This window comes from Protomyctophum bolini (genome assembly GCF_963924005.1).
Source record: "Protomyctophum bolini genome assembly, chromosome: 1".
NCBI classification, from domain to species: Eukaryota; Metazoa; Chordata; class Actinopteri; order Myctophiformes; family Myctophidae; genus Protomyctophum; species Protomyctophum bolini.
Genome location: NC_137862.1, coordinates 47,591,515 through 47,606,454, shown reverse-complemented (window position 1 = coordinate 47,606,454; position 14,940 = coordinate 47,591,515). Strand labels below are relative to the sequence as shown.

The 14,940-nt window shown below is 40.6% G+C and overlaps 1 protein-coding gene across 1 annotated transcript in view; it reads left to right on the top strand.

Moving 5' to 3' along the window:
* Nucleotides 1–6,431, top strand: part of unc13c (unc-13 homolog C (C. elegans)) — a gene marked incomplete at both ends in the record, with an annotated part of 246,798 nt that extends 240,367 nt beyond the window's left edge. Inside the window, 2 exons of the mRNA XM_080787767.1 lie at nt 2,772–2,931; nt 6,146–6,431. Coding sequence (XP_080643893.1) covers nt 2,772–2,931; nt 6,146–6,431 — 446 coding nt within the window. The remainder of the gene's footprint in view (nt 1–2,771; nt 2,932–6,145) is intronic.
* Nucleotides 6,432–14,940: the final 8,509 nt, after the last annotated feature.

Genomic DNA, 14,940 nt, shown 5'->3' with positions numbered 1-14,940 from the left:
ATTAACTCATTCAAAAAATAGTTTTTCTCCTCTGGTGAAAAGCTGTAATTTGCGCGATGGCAGTCTCTCTCAGTCAAATCTGGTCGCATATTATTTATTAACCATATCAACCATCGTGTGGAAGGAACACATTATTCCAACCAGTTCCTTTTACCTCCATCAGGCTGGCCGCTGGCCATGTATCGATTCTAAAATCGATTCTAAAATGTTAAAAGACTAGCCTTGGGGCAGTGCATGTGGATGTTTGTGGTGTTGTGTTTTCATGAATTTTGTGATTAGTTGTGTTGGGGTGTTTGTGTGTCTGGGAATAATAACGGAATTAGCATTTAGCTTGCACAACACGTCAACACCCCAAAAGGAGTCATTAAAACAATTCTTCAGAAAACTTGGGTCACACACAGCATGCATGGACCTTGTTTCTGTTTGAAGTACAGATGCATTATCCTCCACAACTTTATTCAAGAACAGTGGTTATCAACCTCTTTTTGGGCCAATTCGCCCCATACCAAACCCAATTAAAATGTGGACCTGTGAAATTGCATTATTCTGTGTTGCTTATTATAAATTTAGAAAGCCTCAAATCCAATGCCAAGTCCAAGATTTAATATTAAAATGGGTTGTTATCATCGTGTGATAACAACCCAGCTAAGCTAATGAATAAAATAAATAGAAAGCCTGTGACAATTAGAAGTGGAATCCATAAAAATAGGCATCACTGTTGGAATTTCCAAGTCTAATTTGATCTCGTCACGGACCACGGACGTCAATCGCAAGCAGATAATTTGGTGCAGTATAGCAAACAAGATTAATACATAATAATTGTTCCTCTGTAACATACATAAGAGATAAGAGCATTTGCAGACTGTGCTCCAGTCAGGGGGCTGTGGTTTCCTCTCACAGTGCGCACTGGTTCTCAAACGTGTAGTTTTTTTTTATTAAGGACCCCCATAACTCTGAGAAATTGAACCATTTAGAAGCCCCTCAAGTACACCTGACCCTGAGCGTTCCTGGACGTCACATATTAGAGAACCACCGCACAATGGACTCGTTTTCAGAGCCACACAGTAGACTGCATTCACTGGCGTGTTACAATCACAAGGTTATTATGCAATTGTGCTATTTATACGTGTATACACAGGCCTGCTGAATCCATTGCATTTGTCAACAAGCTGTTGAAAACAGTGTTGTTTCTTTGCTACTGCTACAGTAGAAAAGATGCTATGGGTTATGCTGACGTGGCTGCTGAAAAAGGAACAAAGCCAAATATTTTCCCCTATAGTGATGGCTGCAGCCTGGACAAATATACAGAAGAATTTAGAATTTTATTGAAAGGATAGCCCCTTGAGATGCAGCATCTCATACGGTGCATTTACGGTGTGCGGCGGTCAAGTAGAAAAAACTAATAAGGCTTTTATAACAGGTCAACAACCTCATGGTGCTGCTTTATTTGTGAATGCTCGTCCCCGTCTTCAGTTTTCACGGACAGCGGAACATTACAGCTAATGTTGTAAACAACTTTATGGGAAACGAACCTCGGGCCTTGTGTAGTCCCACCAGACACTTGCACAAAAAGTTCTGTTCAAATGAAAGAACTTCGACTGATGACTCATGGGAAGCCCTAATAGGTAGTGAATAGCTGATATGCATAATAATGAGCTTTGGGTGATTTCAACTTGCCCATAATGTCTTGCTGACAACACTAATTTAAATTGGTGGTGTTGTTGTTTTCTTTTTAATGTAAGTTGGGAATTAATTCAGACTGAATGCTATAGCCATATCAGACTCTCAGCTATGCGTGTCTATCATATTACACCGCATAGACATGCAATTAAATACCAATGGCCATCTTGGATGAACTGAAGTCTGATGAAAAATGATGAAAACTTTCACTCAAATATGCTAAAATGGTATGAAAAACAATCACACCCGACTTCTTACTGACAGTGTCTACTACTATGACGTAAAATTAATTGTCCATTCATTGTCAACGGGAATTTAACGTTTGTGTAGGACAAAGTTTGTGCGCACAGCCGCACACACAGAAAGCTGGACATAGCTAGCGCCCTTAAAAAAACAGAAGGAAACACAAATGCCCCCCAAGAGCACCTCAACCCCCCCTTTCAAAACTCTCGCTTCTTAGTGCTCCCATAAATACGCTAATATCATATTTGGAATTGGAATTTCAGTGGGAGGCATTATTATCCCATCTCATCCTCACAGCTCATTACAGCCATCCAGGGCTTTTCACACCAGTTTCAAATGAAGGTCATTAACGGCACCTTTTTATATTGCTTGTTAAAGTCCATGCTCCCTCGTGTTCCGCCTCCAGGTGTTTGGTTTGCATATAACATAACAAATAATCACAGCATTAAATGCTATGAGCCAAACTATATATTTATATCTGTATATTTATTTAATTTGTTCTATTTAGATGACCCCCCCCCCAACAAAAAAATGATAATTTCTAGCTTTTGTCCACAGTGCTGTGTGTAGGGTGCATACGTTTGTTACTAACAGTCCGTCAGGCATTAGTCCCAACGACACCGTCGCTACTATAACCCGTGGCCGGGTTAAAACACACCCGTGGCTTCCGTCATGCGTGGCAGGTTAAAACCAACATGTGTGGCAGGTAAAACAAACCTGTGGTAGGCTAAAACTAACGCGTGGCTTCCTGTGAGGTTATAGGTTTAGGGTTGGGTGTCGGACTCATGAGCGCACGCTGGTCCCGCTGTGTGTAATGTTGCTTGTTGTGTTCGTCTGTGCTCTGCCAGTGTTGGCGGTGAACAACATCACTTGGCAGACCAACGCCATGTTCCGGCCCTTCGTGGAGGTCAACGCCATCGGGCCCCATCTGGCCGACAAGAAGCGCAAGTTCAGCACCAAGACCAAGAACAACAACTGGTCACCAAAGTACAATGAAACATTCCAATAGTGAGTGTGTTTTTTTTTAACAGGCTACGTAAACACTTAATGACTTATTTTCTATCAATTGCACACCCCAAGCCTCATGGAGATTATTAAGATTTTTGGTCGCATTCCTAAGCCAATATTTTGATGACCGGTGGAATCTGCGGTAGGACACTCAAATAGAGTCTCCTACTGCGGTGGCGCATGTGGTAAAGTCCCTGCCCACCACCACTGAGGTTGTGAGTTCAAATCCACCGTGGTGCAACCGGCTTTGTCGGGCGTCTACACGGACACAATTGGCCCGTTTTCTTGGGTGGGGGGGGGGACAGCCGGGCGGTGTGGATGTACAAAACGATATACAAACTGTGTCACAGACAGTACATACTATATAGTCACTACTCAACTCCAGTTTTAGAGTTAAATTATTCCTGGTCAAAAGCTAAATGCTTTTAAAAAATATGTAAGTATTCAAAAGTACAAACTATAAAGTACCGGTACATGTTCTACTTAATATCAATTCTGTATATTAACCCCATCAAAAGTACAATATATATTTGCTCCTCCTTGTGTTCCTACTGCACACTACTACATACTGTATAATAAGAAATATTCACTCTCAGTGCATCGTCTGATATTCTGGTCAGTGATGGTATTTCTGCTGTCTTACTATACATTACACTATAGAACCTGATAGAATGACCTAATCTACTGATTGAGTGCATGTGAAAGGCTTCACTCTCTGTCGGGGTGGAAACCTCATATGTCCAAAAAACTGTTGCTTTTCAGGACTCAAATTCAAAAGTAGCAGATTGACATGCTCAGAACGCGCCTCTTTGAGCCAAGTTTCAAGCTTGTAGTTCTGCTATACTTTTGATAGTTCTGTATGACGGCCCTAGTATGATCAAGTAGGGCGCTAATGGAAAAACACGAAAGGTTTAATATGGAGTGGCGATAAGAGGTTTCTGCCCGACAGCAAACGGAATAGGTGCTGGTGGGGAGGTGGTCTGCCTGCTCTCTGCCACCACAGGCCACGCAGTATAACTCTGTCATTTGTTCTAGAGTCATGTGTGTTCTCGGGAGCAGTGCTCGTTCCCTTCGGCAGTATTGCCTTGTCGAAAAAGCTGGCAGGGGGGTGAAAGGGATGGCTCTGCACATGCATAAAGTGAGTGGCAAATCGAGTGGCAAAGGCTAAAAAGAAAGGCAGAAAGGCCAAAGCAGTGTTTTGCCACTCAGTAGGCGTTCCCGCATAACGGCATGCACAGGTATGATGATGATGATGATGATGATGTCATGCACATACCCTCTATTTAGCAAAAGATCACAATGTAGACATACTAAAAGTCCTGCCTTTTTGACTTACAAAGGTACAAAAGTATTGACTACTGTATAAATAACATTGCAGGTCTACAAGCTCACAGCGTATCACATAGTGGAGAAAAAAAACGAATCTACAAAGTGACTTGTAAAGTGGAGAAAAAAAGCACAATATACCTTATTGCCTCCGAGATGGTCGACATGCATCATCTCATCCTCAAGTAAAAGTCCTCAAAGTACCTCAAAATTGTACTTTAGTCCAGTACTTGAATGCATGCACTTATACTTGCTTTTCCATCACAGCACAAGCTGTGCCAGTCCAGTGGGAGTAATCGAGACTGATCCTAAAATGTGAGCTCCTATAGCAGTCTCTGCCAACGGAGAGATCAATGTATGCCCAACGCAGGCCTGCATTAGGGACCTCACTCACCGGCGGTGCCGTTTGAATTTTAAGAGGCCATTACGTTGACGTGCGGGGGCATAATTAGAACACAACCTAAAGAAATGGCAGGCTGGTAATCATAATGGCTTGCAGTGTGAATGGAGACGTCCAATTCACTCGCTAAAAACACGAGCCCATTATCTTTAAGACAGGAAGACGCGTCCGGTGTGGTTCCGACCCCTCTTCCTCAGCCTGAAATGTCAGCCAAGTCATATAGGCTTCACTGACAAATTATACGCATCCAAGGAACAGAGGCAAATGTCACAGTCCGACGAGCAAATTGGTATGCATGGAAATACGTCTCGCGCCTGAATGACACCTTCATCAGGCTTCTCAACCGATGTGTTTGTTTCTCTATCGTGCCTAGTTGGTTCGTTTTTAATAACATGTGCGTTCGAATGTCAGACCAGAGAGACAAATGAACGCTGTATATAGTAGGGCATTCACTTCTAGTCATTTTTACTAGTTGACTAGTTGCCTAGTCGACTCTAGTCGACTATAGTCGACGACTAACTACCTAAAATAAAATAAACAATATATACTGTTTTTTCAACTGGTCAAGTACCAACAAGGCTGACTAGAGGATTTACTAGTCGACTAGTAAACTAGTTAGTCGACTAGTTGCTTAATGCCCTGATATATAGTAGCATTATGTTTTTAATAGTTTATGATAAGCTAAGATATAGGATTAGGATAAGACAGACCTGTATTGACACTCTTTGTCCACTGTGTGTCTTCTGGGGGACCCTGGCACAAAACCTTTTCAGATAGGGGGGGGGGGGGGGGGGGGGGGCAAATGTATATTTAAGCAATAAGCCACGAGAGGTCTCAGGTTACCGGGTATTTTACACAAAAGTAGCTACGCTTTGCGCCACCAGAGCGAGCCACATCATTTTCTTGTTGTGCTCGGCAAGTATAGGCTATGTGACGGGAGAATAGCGCTTGATGTCTTTACGGGGCTGCCTGGAGACACACATTCACAGTCATATGAGCCGGGCGGTGCTTAGACGCCCGCACGGCATGGGTTTGTAAAGCAATCAAGCGCTCCCCTTCCCCAGTTCAGCTACAAGGCGGCAGGATGATACAAAGTGATTGAAGGAGTGGGTTATCGGTGAAATTTACACCTGTCACGTGACGGTAACCAGCCAATCAGAATTAAGTATTGGGACTACCCGTTTTAGAAAATGAATTTGGGGGTCTTTGACACGAACGTTTTAGACCCACTGGTTTGGAGCAGTGGTTCAAACCTTTTGGGGCGTGTGACCCTAAAGAGAAATCACACGTTTGCCCGAGACCCAAAAACTAGTGAAAAGAGCTGATCTACAAAGCTTGTAGATCGGCTCTTTTCACTACTTAATCTTAAACATTTGTTTTCTAATTTATGGAATTGTACTGTACTTTTGACTCTTGCACTTCCCTGTGTCTCCCTCCCTCCCTCCACCACACACACACACACACACACACACACACACACACACACAGCATTTTGAGCAACGAGCACGGCCCAGAGGCCTACGAGCTGCACGTGTCGCTGAAGGACTACTGCTTCGCCCGCGAGGACCGCATCATCGGCATGACGGTCATCCAGCTGCGTGAGCTGGCGGACAAGGCCAGCTGCTCGGCCAGCTACCCGCTGGTGAAGAGCATCGCCATGGACGAGACGGGCCTGACCATCATGCGGATACTCTCGCAAAGGACCCACGATGAGGTAGCCAAAGAGTTTGTCCGTCTCAAGACGGACACGCGCTCGCTGGAGGAGGTTTCGTAAAAAAAACTAAAAAAAAACGACGGCAAAAAGACAGGAAACGAAAGAATGATTACGATGATTGATGAGGGTCCCGTTGGAAGAAATGCAGTATACCGAAATGTCGTGTTATGTCTTAACAGAGGAGAGAGAGAGAGAGAGAGAGAGAGAGAGAGAGAGAGAGAGAAAGGAGACAGACTGAAGTTGCAGAAGATTTGGGCTGTCCACGAGGGGGACAGTTATGGGGAGTAGGACTGTCCAGAGAAAGAGAGAGAGAGGCTGAACTTGCACATAAGAGACAGGGTGTCTTCTCTGTGTCTCCTGTCTCCTCTGTGTGTCGGACAGCTCGCAATTCATTTTCAATGGGATTCGACGAGACAACCCTGTTGGGTGGCTGTGTTCTTCCCTCCTCCCCCGACACACAGAGAAGACATGTGTCTCTTATGTGTGAGCGGAGCCAGAGAGAGAGAGAGAGAGTTGTGTTTGTTTGTTTTTGTGCATGTGCGTAAAAAAACATCTGTTGGAATGTTGATTTTAAAACTACAGTATGTAAAAGTGTTTACTTACCGTATGCTTACTATTAAGTACTATATTACTACGAGTTATGTTAACGAGACATGGAATACCTTTCTTTTGTACAACATTTAGTCTTTTTGAACAGAAATTTGTTCCAATAAAGTGCCAAACCAGAGTTAAAACAGAAGAAGACGACGAAGGAGAAGACTAAGAAGAAGAAGACAAAGAAGAAGAAGGGAAAAAGAGCAAAACAAAAATATATGATGAATTATGGTGAACTTAGTATGTTTGAAATTTGCTCGATTATTTTGTCCAGTGTAACATCATCCTCTGACTGTGTGGCGTTCTAATTGTTAAACCACTGGCACCCTCGTGGCATCCCTGGCGTCTGGGCATGTCATTATAGGCGGAAATAAAAAAATAAAATAAAATAAACTTCTGAAATTGTTCTAAGTTAGCAAATCTATGAAGCTCACGACGTGTCGCGATGTGACGTGTCGCAAGCCCGCGTAGATCGGCTATTATGGAAATGATTGATAGAAAAATTGTTGTGGTTAAGTGGTTGAAAAAAAGAAAAAAACTAAAAACAAAAAAGTCTTTCATTTTCGTTGAGTTGTTAATTTTGGCACCCTCGTTATTTTGCGTTGCGTTACCTTTTCGCGCACGCACGCACACACACACACATGCACGCGTGCGCACGTACACACGCAAACACACATTCACACACGCATACACACACATGCACGCACCACACACACACACACACAGCACTCTGTTGTGCATGACCCGCTCTCAAACAAACAGTGTCTCTTCTCCCATGATTCCACCGTTGACCACACGGGGCAGGGCTCCCTTCCCCCTATAACGCCTTCCAAACTCTTTGTATTTTAAGTCCACCTGATGAAAAACTAAAAAAAAGAGAGACCATTTTTTTAAAAGACGTTTGAAAAAAATAAAATTAAAGAAAAAAAGGGCGACGACTGCTATGTAAACCTTCATAGGTGTTTGTAATTTTATAATTACCATGACAACAATGATGACAACCTCCAGTGCTAACAGTCTTGGCAGAGATGATGGGAAAAAAATGTCTTTCGTTTCTTTTCGTTTGTTTTGTTTTGTTCGTTCGTTTTGTTCGTTTCTTGTTTCTGCGTTATTTGGCTTTTCTTTTTGTCTCCGTTCTTTCGGCCGTTGGCTTCCAGCCTTTCTGAATCAGTGGTTCTCAAAGTGGGGTCGGGGCCGGGGACCCCCAGGGCGTCCTTGAGTGGGTTCCAAGGTGTCCCCCTACATAGCTACAGGATTACTAGACCCAAATGGACCCTTTTACAGGTCTGTAGCGCTTAAGAGCATACACATTCTCAGAGTTATTTGGGGTCCGTGGCCGATTGCATATATATATATACGAAAACCAGGGTCCTATATAGAGAACTCTTGAGAATCACTGTTCTGAATGACCACTGTGAACATGAGCTTTGGAAGGCGAGCTTACATTTAAAACATTGACAGTTTGATATTTTTGTCCTTTCATGTTTTACCATAAGGTTTGTTCCTGAGAAACTGCCAAAGTTATATAAAGTTGTTTGTACAAAAAAAAAGAAAAATCAATCCATTACCTGTAATGAAGATATATCTGTCTATCTATAGATCTATATTTACTTTTTCAATGCTAAATATCTGATTGTCAATAGGGTGGTTCTGAGACTTTCTTTTTTTTTTTATATGATTTTGTCGTGAAGCTGTCGATCAATATTGAAAGTTGCACATGTTACTTTTACACATTTCAGTTCTACCAGCTTCTGTCATCTCAATTTTATTTTTTTTCTTCATAACGGAAAGAGTCTAACATTTGGTAAATATGCAACATTCCTATGTATTGCACTGATGGCGAATTGTATGTCATGTAAATATATTTAGTGAGATATTGTACAAAAAAAAAGACGTCTCCTTTCATTCATATAATGTGCAAAAGGATGTCGCAAATCATGGTAAAACTTGTGGAAAGATTTTCCGATTGAACTGAATTGAAAATTACATGTCAAAAAGTGGCTATCCTTAATGATTAATAATAATAATGATAATATTTTTTTAGTAAAACACTAATATTCAGGACTAAAGCATGTAGAGGGTTTGGTTACAGTAGACTTGACTGAGTAAGCATGCAGTTATTGCCCCCCGACGCACGTGAACCAGCTTTTAAGAGGCATATTTATGGTTTCTCAAGTTATGGCCTCAAAATGATTCAGTGACCCACATTGACCATCTTCACAATATAATACGTGTGGTTATGTATAGGGACATGCCAATGGTTGGGAAAATATCATTAAAGTTCTGAGCTGCAGGCGTATTAGGCTCCTTGCTTCCAACCAAGATATTAAAAATGGCCTATTGAGATTTGACTTAAAGCGCTCTGGGAGCATGCGGCCGAAGCTCCTTGCTGTAGCCATAGGACCAGCTGTGCTGGTCATGAACCCACAGACCTGACCACCTGAACCAATCAGGCCAGACAAAGTATGTCCATTAATCAATGCCATCGTATCGGCCTTACTTTCCCTCTGCAAGCAAGAGGGAAAGGAAGAGATACAGTACAGTAGTTGTAGGCATAGAGAGGAGCAGTGGCTCAGGGGTATAGAGTGGCTGGATGGTAACCGCAAGGTTGCCATTTCGAACTTGGGCTCCCCCAGAGTTAGGGCCGATTCATACTCCTATTTTACCGCTGTAGTGCCGAAATTATTGTCATACATTTTCAGTAGCACCGAAGAGTCGACTTTAGGACGGTACCCCCCCCAACCTCACATGACGTCACATTGTAGGCTCTACAGAACCGAACCGACTTTTATTCGGCTCTAAAATAGGAGTATGAATCGCGCCTTAGTGTCGAAGTGTCCTTGAGCAAGACACTGAACCCCTAATTGCTCCTGATGTGCTGGTTGGTGCCTTGCATGGTTTCCGCTGCCATCGGTGTATGAATGCGTGTGTGAATGGGTGAACGTAATGCACAATCTATGTAAAGCGCCTTGGATAAAGGCGCTATATAAATGCACCATTTATATAGAGAAAGAAAAGAAAGAAAGAAAGATAAAGAAAGGGTAAGAGTGTTACCCTAGAGTGATTAAAAAAGGACTGAGATGCCGATGAATGTGCAGAGAATATCTGTAGCTAAGCTCTGTTGCCTCTGCATCATGCAGGAGTTATACGTAGATGACGGTGCAACACAATTCCTCACTATCTTTCTGACTCAATGATTAACAGCAAACAAATTGGCATAAAAATCTCCTTTTTTTTCTCCTAATTTTGCTTGTGTCACCACTATAGGCACAGTATTAGGGCTACAGAATTATAATTCGTTAAATATGACTACACATACTGCATACACCTTTCACACTGAACCAAAATTAGGCAGGTCTGTGTTGCGTCACATATTGCCCTACATTACATTTTGCTTTGCATTTACTTTGTAAATCACTGTGGATGAATCTGAGGTGCAATATCCTATTACAATTTGTACGATGAAACTGCTGAATGATGCAATTTAAAAGGATGAAATATCCACAGTAGGCCTATAGGAGTTCTAAGAATCCCTCCTGACCTGACCTGGGGAAGATACAGGGCGACTTCAGGGATAAACAATGTTATAGAGCTATGGAAGAATAATTCTGAATGACCTCCGCAAACCTTACCTCTGAAGGACATGCGCGCTGCTTCTGGTGCGTGTGCGTGCGTGCGTGCATGCATGATTTACAGGAATATAGACAAGCCGGTGAGTAATAACGGTAAGTTTAATCTGGTCAATAGGCTAAGGCAGGGATGGCCATCATGGCCAGGAGGGTGCCTGCCTGGGTGGGTATAGGGTTGGGACGAGGTTGATCAGGATTGTCCAAGCCTTGAGAAAGGACTGGACTAACTTGTGATCGATGAATGACATCCTTTTAAAACATGGTTGACACAATCAAGCGCTATCAGAGGAAAGGTCTGCCGGATAGCCTACAACACATCCTTTGGTTAACCACTTTTCTGTATGAGGAAACCATTTCTGAATCCCCAATTTGAGTTTCTCCTAAAACACCTTTAACATTAAACATTAAAGTCGCAAAAGAAGTAGTGAGAGGAGTGTGTGTGTGTGTGTGTGTGTGTGTGTGTGACTGTGTGTGTGTGTGTGTGTGTGACTGTGTGTGTACGGGTGTGCGTGTGTGTGTCAATTTAACAAAGGTGCAGACGATCAGAAATCAGCAGAGAGTAATCGACGTTTGCGCTATGCCAAATTGAAGTGGACTCGGACCCAGACTTTTTTTTTCCTCCCTGGAAATAAAAACCTTCTGTGTTTCCGAGGCTACAAAAGAAGAGACATATTTTTTCCCACTTCCACTTTCATTTCATAATCCGTGCCCACATTCAAATGGCCATACGCTGTGTCCACTATTATTGGCTTCATTCATTTTCATCTCTTTCCCCATTATAGACCTACAGTACTTACCAAACAAATCTACTTCTATCCGTAAGCCCATGTATTTAACTGCCTGCATAGACTGGAGCGAAATATGGCGAACTTGAGGAGCTGGCGCCCACACACATTGAACTTAGTTAGTTTGGTAAACGCCTTTGACAATGAAGGGAAAATGAATGTACCTCATTACGTCATATTGTCTCTTTATTGTTAATGGGCATTTAATGTTTGTGTTGGCACCTTACATCACCTAATCAACATGAGTTAGACTTTAATATATTAGCGCCCCTCACTTCACACAGGTGTGATTTTTAACTTGAGATTTGATACGTATTTCTCTCTATGGCTCCTGTTAAATCTCTTTCATAGCAGCAGTAATGTGGTTATGAAGTATTAGCCTTAAATATTAATGAGCAGTCGCCCAGAAGCCATGGAACCTGTCCCATGTGTATGTCCAATATAAGTCTCACAATGTAATTGCCAAACCAGCTGGACATAACATAGCTCACGATTGATTATATACTAGCCCAGTAAAAGTTGTAGTATTGTTTTGTAGTCGACAGGCAGGAACAACAGGCGGCAACTTCCTTTTCCCCCTCAAACCGATTTCTCAATAAAAGCTCTCATAGCCTGTAGCTTTTATTGAGAAAAAAAAATCAGTTTAAGGGAAAAGGAAGTTGCCGCCCCGTTGTTCCTGCCTGTCGACTACAAAACAAATACTACAACATGACGTAACGATATCATCCTCTCCCGAAAGGATCATATACCCTAAATGAAATGGTGCCCAGGATAGATCACACCACTCTATGAACTTGTCTACTCCAGCTGTATGGCTGAGGATGTTATCGGTTTCTTGAATTAGGTTGAAAACCTTCAAAAACAAAGAAACAAGGGGTTAACAACAATGCCAAACAATCAACTTATGTTTTCAAACCAAGTTATTTTTAACCATCTTGTTTTGAAACAATAATTTTTAAATAATCAAAATTCTTTTAAACAATGAAACAAAGTGTTTTTACACAATTAATGCCTAAATTAAATGTATTTTAAATTAAATTAAAGTCACCATTTAACAAATTAAAACATTTCAGGTTAATTTACCCTTTAAGTTGAATGAATTATTTAGGTAAACATCTAAGTATAAGTATTTAAAGGGAAAGCTGAACTTGTAGACCAGCTTTACTTCAGCGTGCAGGGTCCGGCCCATTCCTCTCTGTTATGTCATATGACGAGCATTTAACTTTTAATATCACAATTATTGTAGCTAATCTTTAACTGAATCTGGAAGTATTCCTTTATTAAATGATTCTTCATAGTCTGGAATTGTAACTGATCAATTTTCTTTTGTGACTTTCGCCTTTATTTTATATGGAGGGACAGTCAGTGGTGTAAACTTTATTTATATAGCACATTTCATACATAAAATGCAACTCTGTCACATTCTGTCTCTCCCTCAGTCTCCACACTGGCCTCCCATATCCCATTCCAGCACACCCAGTTCCATTTACACACCTGTCAACTACCTAATCAGCCCAGCAGTGAACACTTCTCCAATCAACCTGCTCACTATAAAACTGGACTCAGTACAAACACTCATTGTCAGTTCATAACCTGTGTCACAGATGTCCTGCCTGTTCATGTGTTGACTTTGATGTCATTCTGATTCATGCCTGATTCCTACCTGCATTCCCCTGTGTAAGATATCTCGTAATTCTTTATTAAATACTTTATTATTATACTCTAGTTTGTTGTGACTTTGCTCCTGGGTTCAACTCTGTCTGCATCCTTGACAACTAAAGTACTTCACATATTAAACTTTATTTATATAGCACATGTCATACATAAAATGCAACTCAAAGTACTTCACATGAAAATAAAATAAAAAATAACAAGCAGCGGAATGCCAGAAACAAAAAGTAGGTCAATCTACAATTAGCAAATAAAAATAGCAATACAAAACTAAAACATTAAAAATGGTAAGGAAATTTGTATTGGATAATACATTTTAAATTGATATTATTAGATATTCAACTTTATTGACATTTATAATTAAATTGGTGTCTTTACACTGTAGAATCCATTGTTGTTTGTTTCTGTTGCTTAACTCTGTTGCTTTAACTACATATAAGTGTCTATTTGTTTGTCTCTAAATGTTTTGATGAATTGAACAATGCCCTTTGTTCAATTCATGCCATACTATAGCACGCCGTTTTTCATCATTTTTGAGGATTTGAAGAAAATTCAAAATTTCAAAAAACATGGGTTATAGCCCATCGTTTTTTGAATTTTTGAAAAAAATGTTATCCTCATTTTTCATCATTTTTGAACATGGGCTATAGCCCCTACCGTACGGCATACTATAGCACGCCGTTTTTCATCAATTTTGAGGATTTGAAGAAAATTCAAAATTTCAAAAAACATGGGTTATAGCCCATCGTTTTTTGAATTTTTGAAAAAATGTTATCCTCATTTTTCATCATTTTTGAACATGGGCTATAGCCCCTACCGTACGGCATACTATAGCACGCCGTTTTTCATCATTTTTGAGGATTTGAAGAAAATTCAAAATTTCAAAAAACATGGGTTATAGCCCATCGTTTTTTGAATTTTTGAAAAAAATGTTATCCTCATTTTTCATCATTTTTGAACATGGGCTATAGCCCCTACCATACGGCATACTATAGCACGCCGTTTTTCATCATTTTTGAGGATTTGAAGAAAATTCAAAATTTCAAAAAACATGGGTTATAGCCCATCGTTTTTTGAATTTTTGAAAAAAATGTTATCCTCATTTTTCATCATTTTTGAACATGGGCTATAGCCCCTACCGTACGGCATACTATAGCACGCCGTTTTTCATCATTTTTGAGGATTTGAAGAAAATTCAAAATTTCAAAAAACATGGGTTATAGCCCATCGTTTTTTGAATTTTTGAAAAAAATGTTATCCTCATTTTTCATCATTTTTGAACATGGGCTATAGCCCCTACCGTACGGCATACTATAGCACGCCGTTTTTCATCATTTTTGAGGATTTGAAGAAAATTCAAAATTTCAAAAAACATGGGTTATAGCCCATCGTTTTTTGAATTTTTGAAAAAAATGTTATCCTCATTTTTCATCATTTTTGAACATGGGCTATAGCCCCTACCATACGGCATACTATAGCACGCCGTTTTTCATCATTTTTGAGGATTTGAAGAAAATTCAAAATTTAAAAAAACATGGGTTATAGCCCATCGTTTTTTGAATTTTTGAAAAAAATGTTATCCTCATTTTTCATCATTTTTGAACATGGGCTATAGCCCCTACCGTACGGCATACTATAGCACGCCGTTTTTCATCATTTTTGAGGATTTGAAGAAAATTCAAAATTTCAAAAAACATGGGTTATAGCCCATCGTTTTTTGAATTTTTGAAAAAAATGTTATCCTCATTTTTCATCATTTTTGAACATGGGCTATAGCCCCTACCGTACGGCATACTATAGCACGCCGTTTTTCATCATTTTTGAGGATTTGAAGAAAATTCAAAATTTCAAAAAACATGGGTTATAGCCCATCGTTTTTTGAATTTTTGA